Genomic DNA, 16,919 nt, shown 5'->3' on the forward strand with positions numbered 1-16,919 from the left:
TTACTCTGCGGCTCAGCGTTGGGCTCAGTGGGATGGGGCCTTTGTTTTAGTCACCGAAAACTAAAGAAAGATGGAGCAAAAAGAGCCAGATATATGCATATACATACATATTTACCACACTGAGCCAGACGAGATTTTCGAATTTCATTTCGTGTGCGACCTTAAAATACGAGTTTGTAAAAATGCAGCGAGTCCGGCATTGAAACAGATTAGTTTCTTCGGTCGAAAAAATTAACACCTCTTAAATTTGAAATACTCTTTTATTATCGCCACCGAAAATTATGCATTTTCAGCACATTTGTGAAATGCTTAATGGCCTGAGGTCGAATTAGTTGGCTCTTAAGTGTTATGAGCCGCAACCGGACTGAAATACGAAGCGCCCCTTCAAGAGTCCGCAAATATGTTTTTGTGTAAATAGCAGAAGTGCTCGATAAATAATTTTTTAAAATTACTCTATTCAATAATGAGTGCGGCTGAAGCCCCCAACGAGGTCTCATTAAAGCGCGTACAACAATAAAAAATGGAAAAAAGGGTTAAAAACTATTAAACCACTAACAGACATTGTTCCACATGTGAGTCGACTGCGGTTAAGGTGCCAGCCATAATGACTCGGGCCGCAGAAATCTATTAAATCTAAATGACCCTGAAGATCACACAGGCAGCCAAGAAATGGTCGACTAACGATCACCACCCATCAATGGAAATGGGCAGTCAACGGCGGATAATAACAGAATTGGGATTGGGATTGGGATTGCAATTGAAAAATGTCTGCCATAGATTTTACGGATTATGGTCTGTTTGCTACTTTCGTTTCGCTTCGCTTCGAAAGCCTTGCAAATGTCAAAAGGTTGTGTAATTCCGATGATTGCGTTGAGCTTGCGTCAGTGCCATAGGATGAGCACAGGTCGGATCTGATCGGATCCGATCGGATCTGATAGGATTAGGTCGGATCAGAGCTGGAGCAAGTCCACGACTTCCCATGACAAATTGATCAGCCTGGGAAGCGTAATGATGCCACATTATCATACGTTTTTCACCGTGATTTATGATCAAATTCGAGCGATTTTAAAAGGGGAACTTCGTTAACAACTAAATCGAAAGTGAAAGATTTCACGATACCGGCTTGGCAATGACAATGCCAACCCATTGTCTCACCCACTACATCGCTTTTGGGGGTTAACCAGTTACCCAATGCCCCATCCCCATAGCCATCGCCATCGCCAAATCCGATTCCAATTTCAATTTCAGTGCCCTAGGTCCAATCAGCACGCGTCAAAAGTGGCGCCACAGTGACGAACTCAATTATGATTCGGATGGAATATGCACAAATGTCCATCCAAATGAGCACAAACTAAGGCGGTTTTATGGCGGTAGCCATATGCCAGTTAGGGTTTTGCATAATCCCCGGTTCCTGCTGAGACACCCGCATTGTGGTCTGCTTATGGTCGTATTTATGTAAGAGCCAATTATGTGAGATGTCATCAAAGATTTGACCAGTTCATTGGATCGACGACTCATCATACCTGGTGGAATGCACATTTCCATCCGCGGGGGTTTTCACAATCGCATCGCAGATATGTATAAACAGATAGGTTCGATTGTCTCTTAAAACCACATCAAAATCAATATCGCGTATCGATCAACATCCAAAATCGAAAATCCAAAATTGAGCATTGTCTCTATGTTCGCAACCTCCGATGTGATTATTTGGATACATTTGAATAACAACGACAACAATAACCGCAGCTTCTCCATATCCGCTATCATTTATTGTGCGGAGGTGGCTAATCCCAATTCAACATTTCTTTGTTTGCTTTATGGCTTTTGGCGAAGGTTGAGCACAGTGAGTTTAGCCATGCTGGCGAATCTTTTTATTTAATTATGTTGCAAACATTGCGATTTCCAAATTAACAAAAATCTTTTACGATAAACTATTTAATTTCTAACCCTAAACCAGTTGGTAAGTCTTAAGCGCTGCATCCAACTTGGAAATCCCAGCAGCTCCAATCCAAAGCAACAGCAACTGATACCCAGTCCAGTGAAGTACATGCCGAACACCCAGGAGAGATCTTCTACCTCGATGTAATCATCCAATTGCGGTGGAATGATATCTTCCATGGTTCTAAGTTTTAGTCTCACCATATCCGAGAAGCTTTCATCGATCCAGTACTTCGATAAACCGAACTCATTTTGTTGCCGCATGTGTTCCTCAAAGATATCGCGATAGGGCAGGTGTCGTCTTATGGGGAAACTAAAGATGCCGATAGGATTTAGGCAGACTTCCTCTGAGTAATAAAACAGTGGGAATGTAAAGAGCTTCTGCTGCTCCTTGACGGCAACCCAACTCAAGGCGGTCATCGGGTACATATAGCTGTCATCGAAGGAGTCTCGCAATTCTTCCAGTTGGCCGGGGTCATCGAAGATAACCACGTGCTCCATGCTCACGTCCAACAGTCGCAGCAACTCTATGTCGTACCCTCGAATGGCCAGCTTGAACCTGGAATTCTCCAGATCGGCGAAGGAACTTATCTTCGGATCGAATGGAGGACCCCACATAAAGGACTGCAGGTAAGCTGTATACATTGTGGTGGAGATTAAGCTGGAAAAGCAGACCAGCATAATAATCAGTTTTAGTTTTCTGTTGGATTGGCGGGGAAAGGGAAAAGGCTGAGCCAAAAATCCCCTCAAGCAGATATCGTTCAACAGGACATTAACTAGACTCAGACTACGCCAGGACCTTTCCTTGATGTAGATCAGCAGCACTGAGAAAATGTAAAATGTAGCAAAGAACATTATGAGGACCGGTGGATCCACAATCCCCATGTATATCTCACTATAGGGCATCATGTCCGGAAGAGGAACCATGAAGCAGTTCGAACTCATCATGTACGGATAAGAGATCGTGTCGAAGTTGTCCATTGCGAAGTAGGCGGCGTAGCTCATGCCAATGTCCACGAGATTTTCCGAGGCCCATTTCGTAATATTGTAAAAAGATGTTTTCTTTCCTTCTTCGTTCAATTTGTCCTGCATTTCCAAGGTGGCATTAACTTTCTCAACAAAATTATTCAATAAATTGGCTACATATCCAATATATTTCAATTTGCCAGATTTGGGATCCTGGTGAGCCATAGATCCAGGAACCAGGTTGTATGTGACTGATTTGATCGATGCTCCTTGCATGTTTCGAAATTGGTTCACATATATGGGTTTACCCTCGTATAGATACACTTTTTCATAGTTTCTTTCTTGAAATAGCCGACAGGCGTATACAATCCCAAACAGATGGAAGTTGTTGTTCACCATGGCTACATTATGTTGATCCTTCCGGGAATAGAATTCGCATACGGAGTTCGGTGTTATATTTCCTTTCAAAAGGATCAATCGCCTGTTCATTTGCAGCTTCATCAGAGTTCGATAGTTCTCCTCCCTCTCGGCATGAAACTTACAGCTGAGAATAAGTGTTAGGCTACTGTAGTTCCATTCAAAGGCGGTGCTACCCGAAGAAACCAACACTGTGGGGACTTGCAGTCTCCTGGACAAGGAACTAAAAGCGCAATCTTCTCCATAAATTAATAGAGTGTCGATGAATTGCTCCTGTTGCAATCTCAGAAGAAGGCTCAGTAGTCGTTCCTCTAAATGGGAATGACTAGTAGTAGCATCCAAGATCTGAGCCTCTGAATATCCAAGGCAAAGCAAAATTATAATAAACCGAACCATGGTGCAAGAGTTACTATTGCCATTTCCCAATGAACATACTATTTTGTACTTAAATGTCCAGTGAATGTCGATCAGGCATGCCATTTGTATGTTTTCCATATTGTTAACTTAACTTGGCTGAATGTTAAAGGTGTACCTAATGGCCCAGTTAATTTGTAGTTGCATTAAAAATACATACATTTCGTGGAGTCAACAAAAAAAAGTACTTGTCAACGCCTCTGACATTAACAAATATGGGCATAATAAAAAAGGAAGCCACATCCATATAAAGTAGTTACTGATTTCAATTAAATGAAGAATCGATTTTGTATAACCTTGTAGACATATTGAAAGCTCTTCAGGTCTATAGGTATAAAGTTTTCTTAACGATATATGTCACAGAAACGATTTTATTGGTGATAAACACATTTATTAGGTAAAATAATTTTTATAAATTTGTTTTGGTATTTAAACAAGTTTTCCCTTTGGATTATATCTGGGTGCTGAACAATTTATGATGTACCAAATTTACGTACTAAATCTACGACGTCTGTGCTAGAGTGCCTTTGAATTAGAATATAATAATGTAGTACAGCTTTTTTTTTTTTAGCAAAATTGTTAACAAAGCCATATTAAATAAAAAATCCTTGGAATACATACTGAGGGTATTCATTAGTTTCTCCAGTACCTCTTGGGTCCTAGCAGCTCAAAGATAAAACAGCATAGACCCATACCCATCCCAACGAAATACATAGTAAAAGCCCAGTAGAGATTATGCACTTCTATGGTATCATCCTTGGGAGGGGGACTTAAATCTTCAACCGACGTGAGATTTGCCTTTACCATATCGTTGAAGCTCTCATCAATCCAGTTCTTAGTAAACCCGAACTCCTTCTGGCGCAGCATGTGCTCCTCGAAGATGTCGCGATAGGGCAAATGACGTCTTATAGGAATACTTAATATGTCGAAATGATTAAGACAGAAATCCTCTGTATATGTGAACATTTTGGTACTGAAGAATTTCTGTTGCTCGCTGAACGTGAACCACTGCAAAGCCGTCACTGGAAATAAATATTCGGTATTAAAGGATTTCCGCAGCCGAGCGAAATCATCGTGTTGAAAGATCTCCACTCCCTCCAGGCTAACGTTTAGGGACTCCAGAATCTCTCGTTCGTAGATGTTAATGGCCATCTTGTACCTGGACTTTTTCCAATCGTCAAATGACGTTAAGTATGGTTCGATGGGCAGACCCCACATGAAGGACTGCAGATAAGCCACATACATTGTGGTGGAGATTAAGCTGGAAAAGCAGACTAGCATGAAAATCAGTTTCAGTTTTCTGTTGGATTGGCGGGGAAAGGGAAAAGGCTGAGCCAGAAATCCCCTCAAGCAGATATCATTCATTAGGACACTAGAGAAGCTCAGACTACGCCAGGACCTTTCCTTCATGTAGATAATTAGCACGGAGCAAATGCAGAATATTACAAAGAGCATTATCAGAACAGTGGGTGCCATTATCGCCAGGTAGACGTCACCAAATGCCATCTCATCCGGCATGGGAACCATGAAGCAATACGAACTCATTAGGTACGGATACGAGATCGAGTCGTAGTTCGACATTTTAAGCGTCCTAGCCTCGCAAATACCAATGTCCAGAAGGTCCTTTGAGATCAAATCCGTAATGTCCACGAATGATAGGTTTCCCTCCTGGATCAAATCCTCCTGCATTTCTATAGTGGCGTTAACCTTCTCAACAAAGTGGTTTATCAACATGGCCACATAGCCCTTATACTTCTGCTCACCGGTTTCATCATCACGATAAGGTATAGTTCGGGGTGTCTTCTTGTCGGTTAGTGTTCTTATTACGGATCCATGCATGTTTCGAAATTGGTCTATGTAAATCGACTTGCCGTCGATAAGATTCAGTTTTTCGTAGTTTTGATGTTGAAATAGGCGACAGGAGTATACCACTCCGAACTGATAAAAGTTTTCCTTCACCATGGCTATATTATGTTGCTCCTTTCGAGAATAGAAATCGCACACAGACTCGGGTCTTATATCTCCTTTTAGAAGGATAAGACGCCTGTTAATTTGCAGCTTCATCAGTGTTCGATAGTTTTCTTCTCTCTCGGCTTGGAAACTACAACTCAGTATCAGTGTTAAGCTGCTGAAATTCCAATCGAAGTTGGTGCTACCCGAGGACACCAGCACTGCAGGGACTTGCAATCTTTCAAATAGAGAAGGAATGGCACAATCTTTTCCATAAACTAAAAGCGTGTCGTAGAACTTCTCCAGTTGCAATCTTACGAGAAGACCAAACAATCGGTCCTCAAAGTCTAGGTAACTGGTATTGGTGACATCCAACAATTGAGCCCTGGAATTTCCAAGGCAGAGTAGAATGATTATTAGCCAAGCCATGGTGCTAAAGTGACTGATGGAATTCTTGTGCATTCATCACATTTTGTAGCCCACACGCCTGTGAATTGGCTCAAAAGTGTTGGTGGGGCATGCAATTCTCATGTTTCACGTTTTGTGTTGACATGCCTAAATGTTCAGAGCACACTCTAAAGTTCACTTAATAAGTGGGTGGCTGGAAACGACTATATTTCGCGTGTGAACAAATAAATAGTCGGTAAATGTCTTAATTCCAGTCCTTATTTTGATAAATTTGCAAAAAACATTTTACGAGGTTGCTCACTGGAAGACATTTTTCTTGATTACAAAATTACATTTACTGTAATTATTATTAAGATGAACGTTTTATTTCCTAACTATTAAGTTACAAAATCTGTTTTCTTTATTTTTCAAAAGGTATATTTTTCGTAATTGAACATTTTATTGGCCAAGGCTAAGGACCTTTGTGATTTATTTCCAATTTATTAGAATAAAATAAAAATACAAGCAAAATATTAATTTGTATCTTGATATAGAACGTGTTATTTTTGTTTTTTTATAGGTGTTTAGAATTGCAGATTTCGAAATTTCACTCTGCGTTTCCACATGTCCACTCCAATTTCTAATAAGAAGCAGAGAACGCAGAGTACAACAGCAGCCAAGTAGATTTTTAGTATCCACGAGATGTCATCCATTAACAAGCTTGGAGTGTAAGCTAGTGGCCTACTCAGATCCTTTAAAGGGGTTAGACCAAGTCTCACCATGTCGAAGAGGCTGTGGCTCATCCAATAGTTCACAAAGCCGAACTCGTGCTGCTGCATCATGTGCTCATCGAAGAGATGACGATATGGCAGGTGTCTGCGCAGGGGAACCGACAAGAAGATCAATCTGGAGAAGCACAAGTCCCTCGCATAGTAGAAGACGGGCTCCTTGAAAATCGTCTGCAGTTCCGCGTAGGATCTCCAGCGATCTCCGGTTACCACATAGTTGTAGCTCAGGTTGAAGGCGTCGCGCAGCTTATAGACCTCCGGCATATTATCGAAAATTTCTAAATCATCAACGCGAATCTCTCTGAAGTGCGAGTTATTGGTCTTGATTAATCCATTAACCTCCAGTGCAGACATTGCAATTCTACGGTTATAGCTACCAATATCTTCGAATGAGCCGATTTCTGGTTCAGATGGTGGGTTCGTGAAGAAGGATTGCAAGTAGGCATCGTACATCGTATTAAGCATTATGCTTGCAAAGCATAAAATGGTGAAAATCAGCCTCAGCTTTTTGCTAGCATTCAATGGAAACGGAAAGGATTGACCCAGGAGTCCTCGCAGGCTCTTATCATTGAGTAATATGTTGGCTAGACTTAGATCCTGCCATGACATTTTCTGACTATAAATTAGCAGTACAGAGAGCAGGCAGAACAACACAAGGATTATTCCCAGGACGAGCGGATCAATTATCATGGCATACACCAAATTGTACGGCAGCTTCGCTGGGACCTGAACCATCAGGCAGTACGATGTCAGAATGTATGGATAACTGGAAATGTCTATGAATGTCATTCGAAATGAGGATTCAAGGGTGATGCCAATGTCCAGCTGTTCGTTTTCCACCATACCCAAAATTTCCTTTACGATCAATTTATTGGCCAAAACTTCTAGTTCCAAAGTAGCATTTACTCTTTCAGCGAAAGTGTTTACCAAATTGGCCACATAGCCTGTTGTCTTCCTTTCACCAGTCTTTGCATCCATATAAATCATGGAACGCGGAGATAAAAGATCTGCCGCTGTTCGGATGGGTTTTCCGTGCATATTCCGGAACTGTTCTATAAAAACTGGGTTACTATCCAGTAAACTCACTTCCTCGATGTTAGGATTCTTAAAGTGGCGACAGGCATAGATAGTTTTCGATCTATCGAAGTCTTCTGCTATCGCAGCTACATTGTATTGTTCCTTCTGTGAATATCTTTCGCACACCGAATGCGGCTTAGAACCTCCTCGTAGATATACTAACCTCCTGTTTATTTGCAATTTTACGAGAGTCTCGTAGTTTGCCTCATTTTCCGCTTCAGGACCACAGCTTAATATCAAGGTTAGGCTGCTGAAGTTCCAATCAAAGTTGCAGCTGCCCGAGGACACGAGCACTGTGGATACATTCAAAAGTCGGGATGTTGAATGAAAAACACAATCGTCTCCATAGAGAAGCAGTGTGTCATAGAACTCCTCCAATTGTAATCTCACGAGTAGACTGAATACTCTATCCCCCAAGTGTGGGCTACTATTATGAATGTAGTCCAGATACCGTGCACTTGAATTCCCAGCGCAGAGAAGAAGGATAATAAGCCACGCCATGGTTTTCGCTTAACTGTGGCTAGTCCTGTGCTTCCCTGACATTTTGTACTGTAAATATAGATTAAAAGTTGAACTGGCATGCACTTTCCATGTTTCTCATATTGTGCTAACATGCTACTGGGGGCAGCTTACAACTCTTGATTGGGAAATTACCGGTTGTATTATACTCCAGAAACTAAATGTTTCTCTTTTGTTAATGGTTTTGAACCCCAACTCCCACCGGCCACACGTATTTTTCACAATAGGTATACAAATGACATTCTTTCACACCACGTGAGAACTGTATGGGTAAATCAATAATAATTGGATTATAATCATCAAAGGTTTAATAAAATGATGCGATATAAAGATTTAATTTGTAAAGATCTGTGAAATATATAATTTAAAGCGACTCCAGGTATTTGAAGCTCCCAGAATCTCCACTGCAAAGCAACAGCAACAAATGACCAGTGCCAAGGCGTACAAGCCCAGAATCCAGTAGAGATCATCCACATCGATGGCCAGTTCATCTGAAGGCTCTCTCAAGTCCGTATGTGGTGTAAGTTCTAGCCTCAACATATCCAGGAAGCTGTGATCGATCCAGTGATTTAACAACCCAAACTCCTTCTGCTGCAGGATGTGTTCCTCGAAGAGATGGCGATACGGCAGGTGACGTCTGATGGGGAAGCTTAGTATGTTGTCGCGGCTAAGGCAGATTTCATCGGAATAGTAGAATACGGGATTGAAGAGGAGCTTTTGCTGCTCGTCGTAGGTGCCCCAGCGCACACTGTTCACCGGAAAGGCATAGCTGCTATTGAAGGACTCCCGCAACCTAACGAATTCATGGTAGTCCTCGAAGATCTCGACCCGCTCGTTGCTCACGTGCGGAAGGATTCGATTGTTCTCGAATCTCAGCATATCCATCTCGGCCCAGTTAATGGCAATCTTGTACCTGGACCCTTCCAAATCGCCAAAGGTACGCATCATCGGCTGTGGCGGTGGGCTGTACAGGAAGGTCTTCAAATAAGCTCCATACATGGTAGTGGTCATTAGACTAGCAAAGCACAGAAGCAAGCACATCAGCTTCAGTTTCCTGCAGCATTGACGGGGAAAGGGAAAGGGCTGACACAGGAAGCCCCTCAGGCACATATCGTTCATCAGGACACTGGCCAGACTCAAGGATCTCCCCTGGATGTAGATTAGCAGCACCGAGAAGATGCAAAATTTGAGAAAGATCAGAGCCAGCACACCGGGGTCAATGATCACCCCGTACACCTCGTTGTAGGGAATCCGCTCCGGAAGCGGCACCATGAAGCAATAAGAGCACATCAAATAGGGATACGTGAACGTGTCGAAGTTTGTCATTTCCCCAGTGGTGTCCACGCTCATCCCGATATCCAGCAGATCGTTTGCAGTCCACTTCGAAATATTCACAAAGAATATTTTTCCCTCCACCTCGCCCACTTCGGACTGCATGGCCAAGGTTGCGTTAACCTTTTCAATGAAGTTGTTCAGCAAATTGGCCACGAAGCCAATCCACTTCTTCTCGCCAGTTTTTGGGTCCTTAGTTACCATGGATCGTGGTGCCAAGTTATCGGTGATCGTTCTGATCGGAGCTCCATGCATGTCTCGAAATTGGTCTATGAATATTGCTTTGCCATCGTGGATACTTACTTCTTCACATACGGCAGGAGTGTATTATACCCGACTGCGGGAAGTTTTCTCTCACCATAGCTATGTTATATTGTTCCTTTTTTGAGTAGTACTCACATACAGACCCTGGCTGGATATCATCATGTAGAAAAATTAAACGCCTGTTTGTCTGTAGCTTTATAAGTGTGCGGTAGTTCTGCTCCCTCTCTACTTTGAACCCACAACTCAGTATCAGTGTTAAGCTGCTGTAATTCCAATCATAATTAGTACTTCCCGAAGAAACCAGAACAGACGATACTGGTAATCTTGTGGATAGAGCAGGAAACGTGCAATTCTCTCCATAAACTAAGAGAGTATCGTAGAAACTTTCCGATTGCAATCTCTGAAGAAGGCTCAATATTGCATCCTCAAGATCTCTGTTACTGTTACCGACTAAAGCCGAAAGCTGAGCCCAAGCACTCCCAGTGCAAAGAAGAAGGATAATCAACCAAGCCATGGTCTAATTGTAACTGCTGAATCCTCGAGTGTTTCGTCAATTTTGTATTTCAGCCGGACTTACATCCTTTCAAGCTGTCACGCAATTTAAGTGTTCCTTACATTGTGTTAGTATTTTATGTAGTTCAAACAAGTACGGCTTGCGTGTAATCTGCAAATAAAAACTTCAAATTGGTATGAGGTGCATATTTTGTAACTGATCTATGTTAATGTTCTGCATATCGAAACTTACCTTTTAAGTGGATAGGTTACGGTTAAGGTTTGATTAATTTCTCAATTCTCGCCAACGCTTCCACTTTTCCCATCCTAATTCCGACATAAAGCAGAAAACACATAGCAAAGTGGCGATGAGATAAAGTTTCACTATCCAAGAGATGTCTTCCATAACAAGGCTAGGACTGTATGGCTTTGGCTGACTAAGGTCCTCGAGAGTCGTTAGACCAAGTCTCACCATGTCGAAGAAGCTGTGGCCCTTCCAGTACTTCACTAAGCCAAACTCCTGCTGTCGCATCATGTGCTCATTGAAGAGGTGTCGATAGGGCAGCTGTCTCCGCAGGGGAATGGAAAAGAAGATCATGCGCGAGAAGCAGAGATCATTCGAGTAGTAGAACATTGGCTCCTTAAAGAGCTTCTGCTGTTCCGCATAGGAGCTCCAACGGTCTTCAGTGACCAAGTAGTTATAGCTTAGGTTGAAGGTATCTCGGAGAGCAAGCAATTCCCGCGCACTCTCGTAGATACGTAGGTGCTTTTTAGGAATTTCGAGAAATTTTGTGTTGTTAGTGCTAGTTAGCACGTTTGCCTCAGTTGCGGTGATGACAGTCTTATGACGAAGCTTACCAATGTCCTTGAAGGATCGAATGTACGGTTCAGATGGTGGGTCCGTGAAGTAGGATTGCAAGTAGGCATCGTACATCGTATTAAGCATTATGCTTGCAAAGCATAAAATGGTGAAAATCAGCCGCAGCTTTTTGCTAGCATTCAATGGAAACGGAAAAGATTGACCCAGGAGTCCTCGCAGGCTCTTATCATTAAGTAATATGTTGCTCAGGCTCAGTTTCTGCCATGACATTTTTTGACTATAAATTAGCAGTAAAGACAGCAGGCAGAACATTACAAAGATTATTCCCAGGACGAGCGGATCCACAATTATGGCATATACCCAATTATACGGCACCTTTTCTGGAACCTGAACCATAAGACAGTATGATGTCAAGAGGTAAGGATAGCTCGCCGTGTCAAGATTTGTTGAAAATAATGAGGCCTCTAAAAACACGCCCATATCAAGCTCATCGTCCCTAGCCATCCTTGATATCTCTGTGATGCTCGTTGAAGGATTCAGAATGTGTAACTGCAAGGTGGCATTCAGTTTCTGTGCGAAGTTATTGATTAAGTTTGCCACATAGCCAATCATCTTCGTTTCATTTGCATCCTGGTACTGCATGGATCGAGGTGGCAAGAGATCTGGCACAATTCTGATTGCTTTTCCCTTCATATTTCGAAATTGTTCTATAAAGATAGGCCTCGCCTCTGATAAATGTACTTCTTCTATGTTAGGCTCTTGAAAATAGCGACAGGAGTATATGACATTTGACTCGCCAAAGTTTTCTTTCACGAAGGCTATGTTATATTGATCCTTTTGGGTGTATATATCACATATATTACTTGGTTGAACATCTCCTTTTAATACAACTAGTCGCCTGTTCCGTTGCAGCTTAAAAGTTGTACTATTGGATCCTCCTTTTTCTATGCCAAGTCCACAACTGAGTATCAAGGTGAGGCTGCTAAAAATCCAATCAAAATTCATGGTATCCGACAGCAGCACTACGGCAACATCTAAATTTCTGGTTAGCGAATGAAATTCACAATCCTCTCCATAGACCAGCAATGTATCGTAAAACTCCTCCTGGCGTAGTTTTAGAAGAAGGCGAAGTAACTCGTAATCCATGAGGCTCTGGTCTTGGACGGAAATATTCGCCATTTGGACTGCAAAATATCCTCGGAAGCAGAGTATTATGACCAACCATGTCATTGCCTTTAAACAAACTGTTTTAATACTTTGTATTGTGCTCCTTTTTGTTTCATTTATCGTTCATATAAATGGGTTTCATGTGAAATACACATATTAGCCCCTTACATGTTTGAAAAATGCCTTGTAAAAAATGAATCATTAAAATGTTAGTTGAAAAGGGCCAACAGTTTTAAACCATATCGTGTAAAAATCTGCAGGCATGACAAGTTGTATTCCAATTTGTTCTGCATTTTCCTGTCGTAAAATACCATCAAATGCACATTGACGGTAAGCCGTAACTCTATTTCCAAATGTAAGGTTGACTAGACCAGGTTGTATACAAGATTGGGGACATGGCGAGATCTATGGCGGGATCTATGGCTGGACATGGCGGGCTTTATGGTGGGACATTACGGGACGTTCTGTCTTGTTACAGATGTAGCCTATATGCTTTACAAAACGCAGACAATGATTTGTAGTATTTATTATCTCTGTATTTTAATTAATTTAACATGACCAATTTGAGTATTTAATGTTTTTCTTACAGTCTGCACTGCCATAGCCGTTTGCATCTCTCTCCGCAACGCAATATCTCCAATAAAAAGCAACCACTACTAATTAACATGGCTCCCAGATACAGCTTTAGTATCCATGAGATATCGTCCAGCAAAAGGCTCTCCTCAACATTTCTCTGCTTACTAAGGTCCTCCATGGATGCCAGACCAAGCTTGACCATTTCGATGACGCTTTGACTCTTCCAGAATTTCACCAGGCCAAACTCATGCTGCTGCATCATGTGGTCTTCGAATAGATGTCGATGGGGCAAGTAGCGTCGCAACGGGGGACTGAACAGCATGAACTGATTGAAACAGAGATCGCTGGCCAGGTAAAAGGCGGGTTCAGCGAATAGCTTCTGCTGCTCCTCGTAGCCATGCCAACGATCCACGGATACCGGGAATATGAAACTTGTGTTAAAGGAGTCGCGCAGGGTTAGTTGTTCGGAAATGTCGTCGAAAATCAGCAAATGATCTTCGGCTATTTCCCGAAAATCTGAGTTGTTCAGGGAGGTGAGGACATCCACTTCCATCCTGCTGATTGCCATTTTAAGTGAGGAGTTTCCAATGTCTCGAAAGGATTGAATGTTTGGCTCGGATGGAGGCTGAGTGAAATACGACTGCAGGTAGGCCTCATACATGGTGGTGATCATAACGCTGGCAAAGCACAGGACAAAGATGATCAGCTTGAGGTGCTTGCTCGGATTCGGCGGAAATGGAAACGATTGACCCAAAAGGCCTCGTAAACTTTTGTCGTTCAGCAGGACGTTGGCCAGGGTGAGGTTCTTCCAGGACAAATGTTGCGTGTAGATTATCAGAACGGAGAAGAGACACAACATGACGAAGATGATGCTCAGAACCAGGGGATCCACTATCATCGAGTACACCAGATTGTAGGGCATCTTGGCAGGAACTGGCACCATTAGACAGTAGCCAGTGAGCAGGTAAGGATACCAGATGGTATCCAAATTCCTAAACTGCAAAGAACTGGCCAGTGCCGTGCCAATGTCCACAACATCCTCCTTAGCCCATTTCATTATATCCATGACACTGGCCTTCTTGACCCCGAACTCCGTTATATTTATAAACTGCAATTTGGCATTCAGTCTCTGGGCATAGGTGTTCATCATGTGTGCCAGGTGACCAAACATCTTAGTCTCACCAGATCTTTTATCGCGATAGACCATGGTTCGTGGCACCACACTATCTGGCGCAGTTCTTATAGTAGCACCACGCATGTTCTTAAAGTTCTCAATGTAGATAGGCTGGTCCTTGAAGAAGTGGCCTTCTACATAGTTTGGTGCCTGAAAGAAGCGACAGGAATAGAAGGTATCCGATTGATCGAAGTCCCACTTGACCATGGCTATGTTATGCTGCTCCTTCAAGGAGTACTTCATGCAAACAGCTTCGGGCTCACTATTCCCATCTAGATAAATCAGACGCCTGGCCATCTGCAACTTCAGTAGGGTGTACGAATTCTGTTCATTTTCCGCATCATATCCACAGCTTAGTACTAGGGTTGCTGTACTAAAGTTCCAGTCATAATCGGTACTTCCTGATTGTACAGTGACTGCGGGTATCTCGAGGTTCCTCAATAACGAATGGAACACGCATTCCTTTCCGTAGACCAACAAAGTATTGAACTCCTCCTCCTGGTTTAGTCTCGAGAGTACTCGAAGCAGTCTACCTTCCAACAACTTTAGATCTCTGCTATGAGTAATATTAAGGATCTGGGCACTCAACTGTCCAACGCAGCCAAGAACAATGACTAGCCAGCCAGGAGTCATCACGAAACTGTTGTCAATACTTGCAGGACGAGCACTTTTTGTTTGCCTTTTACAAATGTGCCACAAGATTGCAACCTCAATCCATTTAAATGGTATTTAAAAATCGTGTTAAATGTGTATACCAGGTTATCATGCAATTTCCGTGTTTAGGTCGACCCAAGTATGGCAATTAACTGCTGCACTTTAAAGTGTTTGGCTGACATTTATGCGGAACACAAAAGATTCATTTAACTGAGAATGTCTCCTCCTGCGGGTAAAACCCAAAAGTGGAAAATTTTTGGCCTTGTGCGTGAGATTGCTACATTTGAGTCACTGGAAAGGCCTTTAACGACTTCCGCTGCAGCTCGAAAATGAACTCGAACACCAAGTGCATTCCCATTTCGATGCATGTTTTAAGAGCTCTGGGAAGACAGACAATTCGATTGCTAAAACGAAATTTTCCGGCAATTTGAGCCAAGTGAGGCTCATTGCTCATTGCATTCGATTTTGTGACTCGCACTGGGTCCCGCATGGAAAGTGTAGAAACGCAAACATTTCGTTTTATGCTCTTAATTGCAGTGCAAGTGGATTTCAATTATTCAAATGAGGCGCTGCACTTCCGAGGCGCCACAAACTGGTCCGAACGTCATGAATTTTTTGGCCAACAAACAAGGTACGAGGGATTTTCGAGGAGTTGGCGATTTGTGGCAACGGCGGGCGACACTGAAACTGAATTTCTTCTGCTTCATCATCATCATTTGGCTGGCTGATGATATCGCGGCTTTATCTCTTCGGCCTGCCTTTTGCCATTTTGCTCTCTGCCGTGAATGACGTTTCAGCGAAAGTTGTTACGTTACCATCGACAACCAGCACCGAAAGCCTATGCAAAACCGGTCGGTCATTGATTTTTGGTTACTGCAAATTGTCTGGCCATGACCAGCTGTGGAGCACAACTCATCTCCGCTGCAACTGCAACTGCAACTGCAACTGCAACGACAACAACAACAACAACGACAACGACAACGTGGACGCCAAGTGAAGCCACTCGAATGGCAGGCGAAAATGCTTTGTTGTCACTTGGCCCGATCCACACTGCGTATGCTTGATTTGCTGTAATGGCTTTTGTGCGTGCAAGTGTGTGGCGAATTTCGATGTTTATGGCCGGTAAATGTTTACATTGCTAACCAGTTGCAGTGCCAGTCGCACATTGTTCAATATCTTTCAACGAAAATATTTTGTTAATAAACACACTTCAAAGGAAACCGGTGATGGCTTTGTTTGATCGCCTATTGAGTGTTATTTAATGCAGTATATTTTCTTAGAAGTTGATTAATTCGTAATGGTTCCAAAATATTTATTGCTAATAACACGGCCTTAAATCAGGCACTTGTATATGTTTATTATTTTATTTAAACATGTTTTAAATAAGTTTTAACATCTACATTAAAGACAGCATATAAAATTACGAAGTACCCTCTTTAAAAATTAACTAAGAAGCTCATTTTCTTACAAAGTATTTTATTATTCAAAACATTTTATTATTAAAATATGTTTGCTTTTTTTACTTCTTTTGTAACTAGAACATATATATACAAGTTCGTTAAATAACATTTACTTATTTTATGGTGTAATCAACAAAATGTACGTTTTTGTGGAGTACAAAAAAGAGCTCTAACTATTTAACGATATTTTCAGTTTGAATGGTTGCAAAAATAAAATGTGTAAATCAATTGCTGTAAATCTTCAGCAAATAATTCGTTTAATTGTTGTTTCGTGCTAAATAAATCACTAAAAACTTTGAGAGAGGGGCCGTAAAACAGCGTAACCCATTTAATTTGCCCTACTATCGCAAAATATGTTAATCGCATAAGAACGGCTTATTATGATACTTCCTTTCACTCCCTGCTCTTTTGTATGGCCTGTCAAATCGCTGGTAATCCAAGGAGCCATAAAACCAGATCCCAGAGCCACCGAAATCTGCACAAGCTGTTCATTAGGCTTTCGATTGTGTTATTGTTTTGGGCCA

The 16,919-nt window shown here is 42.1% G+C and overlaps 6 protein-coding genes across 6 annotated transcripts; all 6 read right to left on the bottom strand.

Annotated features, from left to right (window-relative positions):
- Positions 1-1,935: 1,935 nt before the first annotated feature.
- On the bottom strand, positions 1,936-3,717 carry LOC6531561. The gene has a single exon (XM_002092323.2). It carries the CDS (start codon positions 3,715-3,717, stop codon positions 1,936-1,938), a length of 1,782 nt encoding a protein of 593 aa, XP_002092359.2.
- A 646-nt stretch (positions 3,718-4,363) lies between these two features.
- On the bottom strand, positions 4,364-6,114 carry LOC6531562. The gene has a single exon (XM_002092324.2). The coding sequence runs from the start codon at positions 6,112-6,114 to the stop codon at positions 4,369-4,371; it is 1,746 nt and encodes a 581-aa protein (XP_002092360.1). The 3' UTR covers positions 4,364-4,368.
- A 431-nt stretch (positions 6,115-6,545) lies between these two features.
- On the bottom strand, positions 6,546-8,438 carry LOC120321059. The gene has a single exon (XM_039372347.1). The coding sequence runs from the start codon at positions 8,436-8,438 to the stop codon at positions 6,657-6,659; it is 1,782 nt and encodes a 593-aa protein (XP_039228281.1). The 3' UTR covers positions 6,546-6,656.
- A 351-nt stretch (positions 8,439-8,789) lies between these two features.
- LOC6531564 lies at positions 8,790-10,043 on the bottom strand. Its single transcript, XM_039372348.1, has one exon. The coding sequence runs from the start codon at positions 10,041-10,043 to the stop codon at positions 8,790-8,792; it is 1,254 nt and encodes a 417-aa protein (XP_039228282.1).
- Positions 10,044-10,822: 779 nt separating this feature from the next.
- LOC6531565 lies at positions 10,823-12,594 on the bottom strand. Its single transcript, XM_002092327.3, has one exon. The coding sequence runs from the start codon at positions 12,592-12,594 to the stop codon at positions 10,831-10,833; it is 1,764 nt and encodes a 587-aa protein (XP_002092363.3). The 3' UTR covers positions 10,823-10,830.
- A 481-nt stretch (positions 12,595-13,075) lies between these two features.
- On the bottom strand, positions 13,076-14,914 carry LOC6531566. Its single transcript, XM_002092328.2, has one exon. It carries the CDS (start codon positions 14,912-14,914, stop codon positions 13,115-13,117), a length of 1,800 nt encoding a protein of 599 aa, XP_002092364.1. The 3' UTR covers positions 13,076-13,114.
- Positions 14,915-16,919: the final 2,005 nt, after the last annotated feature.

The sequence above is a fragment of the Drosophila yakuba genome, chromosome 2R (genome assembly GCF_016746365.2).
Source record: "Drosophila yakuba strain Tai18E2 chromosome 2R, Prin_Dyak_Tai18E2_2.1, whole genome shotgun sequence".
NCBI lineage: Eukaryota > Metazoa > Arthropoda > Insecta > Diptera > Drosophilidae > Drosophila > Drosophila yakuba.